This window comes from Cariama cristata, unplaced genomic scaffold (genome assembly GCF_000690535.1).
Source record: "Cariama cristata isolate BGI_N322 unplaced genomic scaffold, ASM69053v1 scaffold33118, whole genome shotgun sequence".
Lineage (NCBI taxonomy): Eukaryota > Metazoa > Chordata > Aves > Cariamiformes > Cariamidae > Cariama > Cariama cristata.
Genome location: NW_009633499.1, coordinates 37,666 through 50,326, shown reverse-complemented (window position 1 = coordinate 50,326; position 12,661 = coordinate 37,666). Strand labels below are relative to the sequence as shown.

Genomic DNA, 12,661 nt, shown 5'->3' with positions numbered 1-12,661 from the left:
TCCTTCTCAGCAGGGAAGCAGCAGTACCCACGACTGGAGATACCTTCAGTAAAATGTACCGCAGCTATCCACCAGCTGTTTCCTGCCAGGTTTTATTTGCTCATCACATGCTCTGTTTTCCCATCCTCTTCCTCAGTGCCTCCGGGTCCAGGTGGCTCCCCTTTTCCTCCCTTCCGCTGTCCAGAGGGCCCCCCCTCCCGTGTCCCTGGTCCTTCCCCTCCAATACCCATTGCAGGGTGCCAACGATCACTCAGATTTTCAGGCCAAGAGTGGGCAGTAGCCCTTCATTTAAGGACAGGCTGCTTTACCCCAGCCTGATTTGATTCCTTTATCTCCATTGAACAACATGGGTGTCGAGAGCCCTCTTTTAATTGCAATCAATTAAATTTGCATGCAACCTTAAGTCCCTGTTGCTTGAGATTACCAGTAACCACAACACAAAAGTAGCTGGGCAAGGCAGGAGGTCTTGTCCTTGCTGGGTTAAACTTCGCAAGCTCGTGTCTCGGTCCTTAAATAGTTAAAGGGGCAGAATAAACCCTGCTCAAGATGACCCAAGTGTGCTCTCTTCCTCTTTAGCTGTCGTAGTCTTGGCCTTTGTGCTGTGTTGGCTCCCGTTCCACGTTGGCCGAATCCTCTTCGCCCAGAGTGAAATCATCCTGCATGACCTCACGCAGTACTTCAACCTCATCGCCATGCTTCTCTTCTATCTCGGGGCTTCTATAAACCCCATACTTTACAACGTCATGTCACACAAATACAGGAAAGCGATGAGCAAAATCCTGCACCACAAGCGAACAACTGCGCTGCAGGAGCCTGACCAGGAGTGAAAAGGTTTCTTTTGAAGGTACAGAGCTCGGTGCTTTCACATCAGCTGTTCACCATTGACTTAGATCTTGCAACCCAAGCATTTTGCCAGCTGTAGTGTGGGTTAAAACCCAGGTAGATGGTGCACATGAAGACTGGAACAAGTTTTAAGGCTGTACTTTTGGCTTATCTCTCACTACGTGTTTCGTGAGATAGGTTTCGAACATTTTAGGAAGGTTGGAGTCAATTCACATTATTCCTGCACAGAGGGGCAGGCACGGGGGGAAGCTGGGCTGTTCTCTTCAGTGAACTTAACCAGCCGTGCTGCCAAGCTTAACTGTCCACAAAGCTCCTGCGAAGGGATTTGTCTCCTGTTTTTGAGGACTAGACATTTTGTTCATGACAGACCTGTGAAACGTAATTCAAGTTACTTTCTTCCCACAGAAGCAGAGAGAGATAAAGTGGAGGTTAAAGCCAGGCCAGCTGTTTGCTCTCAGCAAGTAAGTGCGAGAAATACAATCTGCAAGTTCTTGAAAGGAAAGTGATAAGAAGTGATTCATTTTGTGGGACTATGAATATATTGCCTTCTTCGTAAAGGCTGATTTTTTGCTCACCCCTCACGTCTCTTGAGTTGCTTCCCTTATTTTCTGTCTTTTATCTTGTTCTTTACTGAAACTATACCCAGCTTTCTGCAAAGCCAGACCCCATCTCTGCTAAGCTCTGCAGAGAGAAAAGAGTCCTCACCTTTACAGCTCACCTGAACAGACCAGGGAGAAGTTACCATGCAGGCAATCGATGGGGAGGGAAGGCAGAGCAGAAGGCATTTGCCCATCTCCCTTCTTTGTAAAAGAGGCAAACGCTGAGTCCAGATCACCGGTTCACAGGCTGTCCCAACACCTTCCCAACCCCACGTAACAGGGTTCAAGAAATCGTACAGCTTGGTCCCCAGCCTGACACACAGCTCTTGGAAAAGAAAAGGACAGCACTGTGCTACGGTTGCCCCCCAAAAACACTTTTGTTCCAGAAAGATTTTTTTCAGACAGCTCTTAATGACGCTTAGGAACAACGCTGAACATGTTTCTTCACCTTAAATTGCATACTACACAAATGACTGCTCCCAAGTGAGATTAAAATCCACAAAACCACGCAACAACCCCATGGTCAAATTTGAATACATTTGTATTATTTATTGGCTGTATTAAATATATTATCTATTTGATAGTTACAATTTAGTAATACAATGCATGGCAGCTTTAACATAAGTTTGAGATACCTCAAAATTACAATACAAGAAAACTGAAGATGCCTAATACATTAATGCCACTAGGGTATATCGTTCTGGAATGGATAACAGCTGATGTACAATCTGTATTGCGGTAGGCTTTCCCAGACATTTTCTGGAAACGTGAACATTTTGTGGCAATTACCAAAGAATTTTATTTCGCTTTTGAGGAGTCATGACTTGTTAGTATTTACTCTGCAATCCTAATTTATCTTTTAAAATTATCACAAATATTATTGCCAAATAAACCTCTACAAACTCCGTTCTAAGAGTTAAAGAAATAACCCTTTGGCAATAGAGATTTGCGGAAGGCAGTCTTATTTGCTAAAAGTAGACTATGAAGAGAAATAAAGACAGATTGTAAACTCTTCTGCAAACTAAAGACAACTATCTGTATAAAACTCTTTCCAACACTGGAGGGAGAGATTTCTATGATATAATAAATGATTAACTTAAAGTTCTGCTACAAGTAGAACAATACATTCAAACATACATTTTCCAGGACTTTTAATCAAAATAAATAGAGTACAAAATGAAGAGTACGTTTTGAAAAGATTAATTTCAGATTGCACCATAAATCTACTTTTAAGAGTATTAAGCGATACTATGTCATAATTTAGGTTTTCCACATCTGAAATACAACACAATGCCTCAAACTATAATGCAACATTATTCATCAACTGCCATAGGAGAAAGACCCTTAAAAGTGATTAGTTACTGGAAATACTTAGCCTGTAGCACTCTCACATCCAACATTCCACATACAAGTGCATTGCTCTGATGTATATAAAGTGTAGCGGTAGTCTTTGCAAAATACGCTAAATCTACCTTTCTATGGCATGTTCCAAATGCTATTGGGAAGACCCATTCTGAAACACATTCGAAATTTTGCAAATTCCAGCTTCCAAAATATTTGATGTAAAGACGACAGCTGTCAGACTCATCTTTATGCATTCGCAAGCAGATTTCACAAGAACAGTCATATGTAGTGCACAGTGTCCACAAAAAGTCCCCCCCAAGACAAACAGGACGAGTTTCAGAAAAGTTCATAGCAGGCTGAACATTCCCATCTAGAAAACAATGGAATGTGAATCTGCTACCACTGGGATAGCAAGTCATTTAAAACATCGTATAAACGTTATCTAAAAAGAGTTCTTTCATGTACAATTTGATAATTCAGATTAAGTTAGAAGGGCATCCAAAAGCAGTTTGAACTTTTTATTTTTAGGTTAATAATAGTACAAAAACATTTGCTCAGTTTGAGCCAAATAGTGTAACATTTATCATAAATGCACTCTTTCTCCTTAAAGACAATACCTGTGCTTTTCTGACAACACTCCAAAGATTTAATCAGAAGCACAGGAAATTAACTTTTCTCTCAGGCACTGAGAGTGAAATGTGGATTGGGCCAACAGCTGCTCACCAACAGCAGAAAGCATTTCATTCAGAAATGTACAATACAAAAGGGGCCTTTTCTGCAATGTTACATACGAACGCCTTTGCTGTACGGACCTTATGTCCTGCTAACGTTTTGTCTAGCATTTCGATTAAAATTCTAAAAACGCTGGCACCCTCTACATTAACACTTGAAATGATTATTACTGAATCCAAAATATTAAAGTAACTGTAAAGTAGTAGTATCACTAAGTCAATATTCTGCTTTCCTTCTACAGTATATTAAATGTGGTATGCTCTAGTAATGTTTTGCAATACAGTACTGCTCTAAGCGTAAGCATTTGTGCTGCTGTATTTCACGTATACCAAACTACAACAATACCTGATTAAAGATTGCGGATCGACTACCACTGCTCTAGTTGTACTTGAAGAGGACTTGTGTTATCAATGCCTTCTCTCTCTAACCGGCCAAAGGGCCCCACTTAGAATTCGGAGAGAGGAAGAGGGTGCACGCCCCCCCCCCCTTGCACAATAAGGCAGGTTTTTTCGCTGTTTTATTAACAGCTAACCCTGATTACAGAGGACCCAGGATTACCCTTTCTACAAGAAATCTGTGTTCGGTATTTGGAAAGGATGTGCCAACCCAGCCTCACTGTTAGCCAGCAGCAAAAGTGGAAACGCACGTAACTATACATTTCCAGCTAGGATTTTAATTAGAACTAACCATAAATACCCGAAAGAGCTTCTGTACAAAAAGCTGAGTACTGAATAGGCTCTCGTCTACTTGATTACAAAGTACTGAATAACAACAGCAAATAAAATAGCAACCACCGCAAATCCGCAGAGAAGAACAATGGCAATGAAGCGCTCTTCGCGTAACGTCTTCTTAGTCTCCGCCAACTCTGTTGTCAAATCAGCGCCCTGTGGAACCAGCTCCTGTTTCTGAGATGAGAACACTGTACTGGGACTGTAAGGTCCATACAGTTCTTGTGATCCAGTAGAGTCTTGGGACTGACGGCCAGCACAGACTCTGATCCGATATTCACAGTTTGTCTGCAAGCTTGTGAGACGGAAGGAAGCCTCTGATCCCTTGTATACCTAAGTCAGAAGAAGAAGAGAGAGAACACTTTGCAGGGGATTCATCTCACAAACAGTATGCGATACTTTCTATTCTGCTTTATGAACGCATGCAGTGCCGGACACTGCCTGAAGTTCTTCTCTTCAAGCCAATTTAATAAAGTCTCAGCTTTATTTCTGAAGAATTTATGAATCATTTTCTTGTGAATAATCCAAAGCTCCCTGCTATGCCCCACATGGACAGACCTGGATTGTGAAGCTCGGGGAAAAAAAAAAGAGGAGTCATTCTGCGCAGCTACTGTTCCATACAGCTCCCCACAAACTGCGGGCAAGCACTGTCTCTGACCGACAAAGGCAGCGATGCCGCAGACTGTAAGATTTAAGAATCAAAAGAGCCAAGGGAAATGCTGGGAGAACAGGATAGAACGGTGTTAACCCACTTCTAGACAACCGACCCTCCCAGTGACCCTCAAGCCCGCCTTCCCAGTCATTTGCTTTTACATACAAGCAAAGGGTCAACAGGGAAATGAACCTTTATGATCTTTAATCCAGGGCAACTTTGATGCCATGAAGAGGCAGAACGGTAGGACCCTATACTGGAAGTTGTCCTCACCCATCACAACTTAAGTCTCACTGAGAGGAACTGACAGAGACGTAAAATGAAGCAGCACCCTGGGAGTCAGGATTGTAAATTGAATCCCTTGCCAAAATGAAAAGGATCCCTGCCACTAGCATCACCAAATGGAATTTCAGCCTTCAAATATAGACATTGGTTTTTGCAATAATTTTTCAAAGTAAAAAACCCTCAGGTTCATTATGTTAAATAAAAGGTACCTGATCAAACTCTCTCCCAGCAGCAAGCTGAAGGATGTAAACAATGGAATCTCCTTTCATCGGCTGTAAAGGTTCCCATGTGATTTCATAAGTGTTTTCTTCCAGCTGATTTGCTTTGGGTGCTGGAAAAAAGTGATTTGTTGGTATTTTAGAAAAAGAGAACAATAGTCTCTACAAATGTTCCTGTTTTTTCAAATCAGAAGAAAAGGTCTAAAATCACTAATTATTACAGTGACTCATTTTCACAGTTAATGTAGCAAATAGGTGCTGGTTTCAGTGACAAGAAGGAAGTTTGCTTACTCTGGCTTAAAGTACATTTTACTTTAGTACATTTTCCATTGAAAATATTTTGGTTCTAACGCAAGTGACTGGGCAGTGCATATCTAAAAGCTTAAGGTTTTTCCGATACATTTGTTAACAATGCAGAGGTAACTATCATTCTCAGAGGTAACAATCATTCAAAGAATTTTAAGCAATTAAGATTTGTTTCTTTTTTTTTTTCTATATTTCATGACATAAGCTTAAAAAAATGATCATTGTTGTATTTGTAGGTTACACTTTTCTTTCCAAGCTGACAAGATGAGCTTCTGACATCTAATGCTTGTACAGATGAGCAAGCACTTCCAAATCACTGGAGAAAACAGCATTTATGTCCATGTATCTCCAGAGCTGAAATTACATGTTATAAAAATGGTTGAGTCAACCAGTTTTCCTGCAGGTAATCAGCATTCTGATCTTCAGAATGACTTTCTCTAACGGCACTCTTTAATGTTCATATCAGAAAATGAAGATCAGAAGAATTAGTTGTGTTCTTATTTGCCTACATGCTGTTGTAACTTATATCAAGTGATAGATAACCCTGAAAAATGACTTTCCAGTTGAAAAAGGGTAGAAAAATCCTCACTGTCGCACGCTGGTCCTTCAGCAGTAGAGCTCTGCTTATACCAAGATAGAGCCCATCACAGCTAGTTTCTGTTCTCTGTCCCACAGAGGCCCTGGAAAGATGCTGGGCTGGGAAGAGTCAGGTTGTAGCATTCAATCGAGGAGGTAAATGGTTTGCAGAAGTTTCTAGTGCAGTGTAAGCTCACCTTTAAGAGATGCGGGTGGAGACTTAGTTGTAGTGAAAGCGTAAACTTCAGAAAACTCTCCCTCTCCAGCATCATTATATGCCTGGATTTTAAAATAGTATGTAGTGGATTCACTGAGTCGCTGTACCTTGTATGTATGACAAGGACCATTATAAACAGTAACAAACCTGGAAGAAAACCACAGAATACACACAAATTAGAATTATTCAGTAATCGCAAATGTGTATGTCAATATCAGAAGTGGAACGCTTTTCTACCTAACCGAAGTACAAAAAAGTGACAACACATTCCCGGTGCCCCAGCTTTCCACATGCGCGCATGATGAACGTCAGGCAGTTTGACCTCTGTTATTGTTCTCAGCAGTTCACGGCATGCATTAAATCAGCACCACACACCATCCATACTGGTGCAAGTCTTAATTTACATTCATGAAGCATTCATTCAACCTGTCTAGGCACTAAGCTACAGCCATACACAGGCCACCACTGAAACTACATGACCAAACTCTTGATTTGAATCAAGAGAATAACCCTCATATATACTAGCTAAGTGGTAATTTCAAGTTAAAGAACAGCTGTCAACCCCATGTTTCTTATATGCAAACTGGACTTCATTTTAAAATTTCCCAAAAAGATAAAAAACCTGGCAACATAGGAAGATCGTAAGATATTACTAGTTAAATAATATTTACTGTTTACAAGTAAATACTAGTGCAACAGCTATTAACAGCACTTCTGGTTGAAAGATGAGATGCAAACATGCAAATTAAGGGGCAAACTTTAGGATGCCCAAATGACTTACTAGTGCAAACAGAAGCGAGAATACTTAAAATGTCTTAAAACTTGATATGAGGTTGTAAAGCAACAATATCCTGAATGTACTGATTATCTTACCTGCCAAACCTGTCCTCCATCTGCAAGTTGAATTGTGTAGGGTTGGTAATTAAAGCTCTGCTAGGACCTTCACCCCATTTAAGTTTAAGGCTCTGGTAGCTGAAGACCACACATTCAAGGTGAGGAGGGTCAGGAGGTAGTGGTTTTGTTTTGGCTTTAATGGAATGACTGAAAGGACCAACTCCAAAGCTGTTTACGGCCTGTATTCTAATTCTAGAAGTGTGAGAAAAGCAGCTATATGGTTAATTTACCGAGGTCCTGAAAAAATGCTAGGTAATAAAGCAAGAGTTAAATTTTGTAAAGAATGTAACTCCAAACAATAAAGCAATTAAAATGCAGTTAGAAACTAGCTATAAAAATAATCTACTTCAAAACAAGTCAACTAATTACATTGTTTTAAACATAATGAAGCTTCAGTGTTCCTCAGTATTGGTCAGGTTTATTCTGTTCAGTGAACAAGCACCCAGGTCCTCCACATTAACCTGAACTGTTTGCCTCCCACTGACACTGAAGATCCATCATCTGAACTAAGCTTTAACCAAGACTAAGCATGCAACACAGGAACAGCTACTCTACTCTTATCCGTATATTCCTCCTGTTTTGGTGAGATATTGATCATCCCATTACATGCATTGCTTCAGAATAAAAAATTCTAAACCCAGAAAACTTAGAATGAAGCCTTGGCTGTGAGACAGAATGTTAATCTTTACACAGCAATCTTAACTCTTTCCACTAAAACATCATGGCTTGATTCTGGACATTACAATTTTATTTTGTGTTTTCAGAGTTGCAGAGTGAATTAGGCAAATAGTCTGTAAGCGAAATGAAAAATTGTTCTAAAAATTTAACACACTACCCTCAAAGCTATTGACTGAAAATCCTACAAAGGTGTTTTCAGAATAAAACAATTATTACCTGTACAGAGTGTCAGGCAGCAGATTCTCAAGAACGTGGCTTGTATTTCTTCCAACAGTTACAAGCTGCTTTTCCCCATATTCTATATTATATCCAGTGATCTCTGACCCGTGGCAACATGGTTCTTCCCATTGAATTGCAAGGCACGTTGATAAAGGAAGAGAAATTTCCATTTGATCTTCTTCAAGTAAATGCAGTACTGACACTGCTGCAGGCACTGACGCAGGGGTTGTCACCACACCGGTCTCGCCAAACAACCCAACACCAGCGACATTCACAGCCTGAAACAGAGACCATGTATTGTTCACCGAATCTACATTTTTCTAACCAGATTGTCACTTCTATCACACTCCCCTTTGCATGTTATTAAAAGCAATTTGGAAGAGAATGGAAGAATCTCCCAAATAAAATGTAAACACGGTAAAATGTCTGGTATTTAATGCAACACTAGATCCAAACTTCTTCTCTAGACACATGTAGTTAGGAGGGACAGGGGAGAATTTTTTTACCAATTACCTTCTATATTGCTTTAGTAAGTGTCAGTATATGATTTTGCTCATCTCCAGCTGAAGTTTTTCTTCAAATTGTGTGTAGGTTAGTACTACTTGCTTAGTAACATGTAACAGAAGGTTTTTCATACCTGTACTCTGCAATAATATGTGGTTGCAGGCGTGAGACCTTTTACTTCATAGCTCTGGCAAGGGCCAGTGTAAATGATATGCATCGATCCTTCCACCTGTCCCCAGTCCAGTCTGTATTCACTGATTTCTGCACCATTGCACCCAGGACTCTGTAGGTTAAGCGATAAATTTTCTTTCAGCTATTGTACATGCACACGTTCACCATGCAAGTGTGATCTCCCATTACACTGAACAGAGACATTGGAAGAGAAGCACTAGGGTTGAAACCTGAGGTCTTTTCCACCATAGCCAAGGGCATGATTTTAAATTCAGCTTGTTTAAAGGTTTCCATCTGGACATGTGGCTATAACACCACCACAGTTCAGACCAGAATTTTGAATGACTTGCACTTGGATGAACCAAGTATCTTATATACTGGTTACTGTACCACGAGGAGGATTAAATGTCACCCAATTTAAGATGGAAATTCATACCTGACAAAGTTTACAAAAATCAATGCATACCTCTATAAAGAAATGGGCTTAAAATATTCCAGCTCTACATTTGTTATTTCTTCCATTTCTGTGTATAATACATGTGTCACTACAGTTCTAAAAGCCAAATATTAATTGTGTATTACTGAAAATCATTAACACCTACCTCCCATGAAACTACAGCACAAGTTGCACTCTTACAAGTTATCAAGGGTTTGCAACATTGATCAGGGGGTCCTGGAGCAGTAGAGATCTCTGCTTTGTCAGAGTGAGGGCCAAACTGCAAGAAAATACAGTTGCATGAACACAGCAACAGGAGGAGAGCCAAAACTGATGTGCAAGCATATCAGCTGAAGAAAACAAATTATTTTTAACTTAATAGAGAAATAAATGGAAGAGTTCAGTGCTTAGTTTCACAGCACCATTTAAAATTCCTTTCAGGTAGTTTACTCTGTAAACTGGCCCTGTGCCTACAGGATATCTGTAATCCTCCCACTGCTATGGTTTTATAACTCCTCCTTCCCCTGTAGCCAGGATCTGCCTTCCAGAAGCATCAGGGTACTATTTCAGAAAGACTTTTACACAACCAACATTTATCCCAACCTTGTTCAAACCTGGCATTATTTGAACACACGCCTACACCCCTTGCTGCACAATACTATTCTCACACCACCAATCTGCAGAGTCTACGCTAATTGTAAAATATAAGGCAATTTCTTAAGGCACAAACTTTAAGTGGCTATTCACAGCCAGAAATGTAGGGTTTACACTGCAGTCAAAGAAATGACTAAAAGTAGTAAAAGAACATCTAGCACTAACTTTGGACTAGTTACCTTAGGTGTAGACAGTAATCCAGTAAACAACAACAGAAGTGCAACACACAGTGAACATCCCCTTAGTAAGGGACATTCAGTCAGTCCTTCCTTCAGCCGTAATTTACTGAGACTTCTTTAAATCATTTTTTTTAATGCTGTAAGAAATTTTGTGCCTTCAACAGAACTACGACAGAACACAGAAGCTACAAAATTTCATCAGGCTTGTAAGACAATAGTATCATTACTATCTCTTGTGTAAAAAAAAATTTGATCTTGTTAGCATGGTGGTTACCCCAACTTTATTTGCTGCTCGTATCCAGAAGCAGTATGTTCTCCCTGGAAGTAGGTTGTTTACTACATATTCAGATGCTGGACCCTGGTACACTTGTTTGCGTTCATCTTGTTCCAAGTTTGCCATCTCTAGAATATATTCTGTGACGTCGGAACCTCCATCTACAGATGGTGGGCCTATGAAATAAAAAGAGTGTTAGGTTTTTTTTCCTATTAATTTCACAAAACAGGTTTTCTTTTAAATAGTTTCTAAACAGCCTTCTCAAGCTAAAAAGTTCAGCCAGATGAATTCTAAAAGTTAGAGTGCAGGGTTTTAGCATATATCTGAGCAGAAACACTTTATGAAGCTATTGTATGGGGGGGGAAGCAAGATTAGTTTAAGACTGCTTTCATCAGATTTTTTTTCAGATATTTTCCACATATTTCCTTAAAAAAAACAGTGTAACTTCATTTCTTTTTTATTATCTCCTCCACCAAGACAAAAAAAGAAAAGGAGAGTTGATTTTTAGATGGTCAAACACATGTCAGTAATGAGGCAGTCAGCAAACTTTCTCACTGGAAAACATTTATGTCTGCTTAAGTCTCACCATATCTTTGCACACACATGCATCACCAAATCAGGGGTAGTTAGCAAGCTTTCGTCTTCTTAAAAAAAAAAAAGAAAACAAAACCAAACAACAAACAACTAAGGACATGGACTACATCTGTATATTTTTAGTTTTTTTCCCTGAAGAGTTCTACAGATTTTTCATTTGTGTTATGACATTTAAAATCAGAAAAGTATTTTGCTCAGAAACACTGGAGCTTACCCCACTGTAAAGTGATTTCCTTGGGCTTAGCTTTGCCTGCCAGGCATGGAGCATGACATGGTCCAGGAGGAACAGCTGATGTTGTAACAGTCATAACATCAGAAGCCTAGCAGTAATACACATTATTTCAGAGTGGAAACACAAAACAACATTTCACTAAAACATTAATAGAAATGGTTTTCAGAAGTAAATTTGTTCTCATTTTTCTCACCTGGCTTTCACCACCTTTACTGACACAATAAACCCTCATTCTGTACGAAGTGCCAGGCTTGAGATGATCACATACATGTTCTCTCTGGGAACCACTGTATATGGTGTCCCATTTACTTCCTGAGGAAAGAAAGAAAATACTTTACAGTACAAAATTTTTGCAAAAATCACCCTTGAAAATTTACTCACACCATTACTAATTAAGAGCTAATCAAGCCACAGAATCCAATTTGAATGATCAATTACGCAAAGAACATGTACAACACAATATACATATGTGAAAACAGAACAGTAATTGCTAGAACAGTAAGCAGTGAAGTCAGCACACTGAATTAGCACACAAGCTGAATTAGCACTCGAAGATCATTGCTTACCAACTGATGTTTCTGAGATTTCCAAAAAGTACTTAGTAATGTCTGATCCTCCGTTATCTTTGGGTGGTTCTGAAAGAAATCAACATCTTAAAATTATAGAAGATTTAAAAACAATGCATTTTTCAGAGAACTTACTCATTATAGAATAGATTTAAATAGAAAGCTCAAACAGAAAGAGAAAACCGTATACTTGTATGCTCACAATACGTTCTCCAGAACAGTACTTTCTTCTATTATTAATTGTGATTATGCAAGGAAGAAGAGTAACTAGGAAAATACTGCCAAATGTCAGGTATCATCCCCTTTTTTTTAATGAGCACATGAAAATCATTTAAGCATCACAGTAAATCTAGAGGCTATTACAACAGCCAATAGCATTGACTGCTTCTCTAAAATGAATAAAGAAAAACATTGGTTTTGTTCTACAGCCCCAGAACAAACCAAGCTGCATTTTTTGGTAATGCTAAGTATTTCTCCTGCAATAACAATATCTGCAGAGACAAATAGCCTGAGTTCACCTCTGTTTTTTAATTTGCATTACTGAGTGACTGTATGTACACAAGTGTGTAAGTAGCATTCAAACACTGTGCTAACAAAAAGTAACCTACCCCATGTAACTTTCACACTGTGTGAATGGATCTTGCCCTTTACAGTCGGTTTACTTGGTGGTCCAGGTTTGTCAGGATTGGTGCTGTGTTCCACGACCTCACTAGGACTACTTTTTCCTTCATTGTTGTAGGCAAAGAGCTGTAGCAGGAAT

General features: G+C 39.5%; 2 protein-coding genes across 3 annotated transcripts in view; one reads left to right on the top strand and one right to left on the bottom strand.

Moving 5' to 3' along the window:
• The window catches only part of LOC104166740 (growth hormone secretagogue receptor type 1-like), a 6,315-nt gene extending 2,147 nt beyond the window's left edge, over positions 1–4,168 (top strand). The window contains exons 3-5 of the mRNA XM_009706775.1: positions 577–767; positions 1,005–1,304; positions 4,046–4,168. Coding sequence (XP_009705077.1) covers positions 577–767; positions 1,005–1,304; positions 4,046–4,168 — 614 coding nt within the window. The remainder of the gene's footprint in view (positions 1–576; positions 768–1,004; positions 1,305–4,045) is intronic.
• Positions 3,285–12,661, bottom strand: part of LOC104166739 (fibronectin type-III domain-containing protein 3a-like) — a 29,876-nt gene continuing 20,499 nt past the window's right edge. For both annotated transcript variants that reach the window (XM_009706774.1, XM_009706773.1), the window contains exons 14-25: positions 12,510–12,648; positions 11,902–11,970; positions 11,529–11,647; positions 11,318–11,423; positions 10,510–10,685; positions 9,569–9,682; positions 8,929–9,078; positions 8,289–8,569; positions 7,374–7,586; positions 6,481–6,647; positions 5,393–5,514; positions 3,285–4,579 (exon numbers count right to left, since the gene is read on the bottom strand). In XM_009706774.1, coding sequence (XP_009705076.1) covers positions 4,262–4,579; positions 5,393–5,514; positions 6,481–6,647; positions 7,374–7,586; positions 8,289–8,569; positions 8,929–9,078; positions 9,569–9,682; positions 10,510–10,685; positions 11,318–11,423; positions 11,529–11,647; positions 11,902–11,970; positions 12,510–12,648 — 1,974 coding nt within the window. In that variant the 3' untranslated portion in view covers positions 3,285–4,261. The remainder of the gene's footprint in view (positions 4,580–5,392; positions 5,515–6,480; positions 6,648–7,373; positions 7,587–8,288; positions 8,570–8,928; positions 9,079–9,568; positions 9,683–10,509; positions 10,686–11,317; positions 11,424–11,528; positions 11,648–11,901; positions 11,971–12,509; positions 12,649–12,661) is intronic.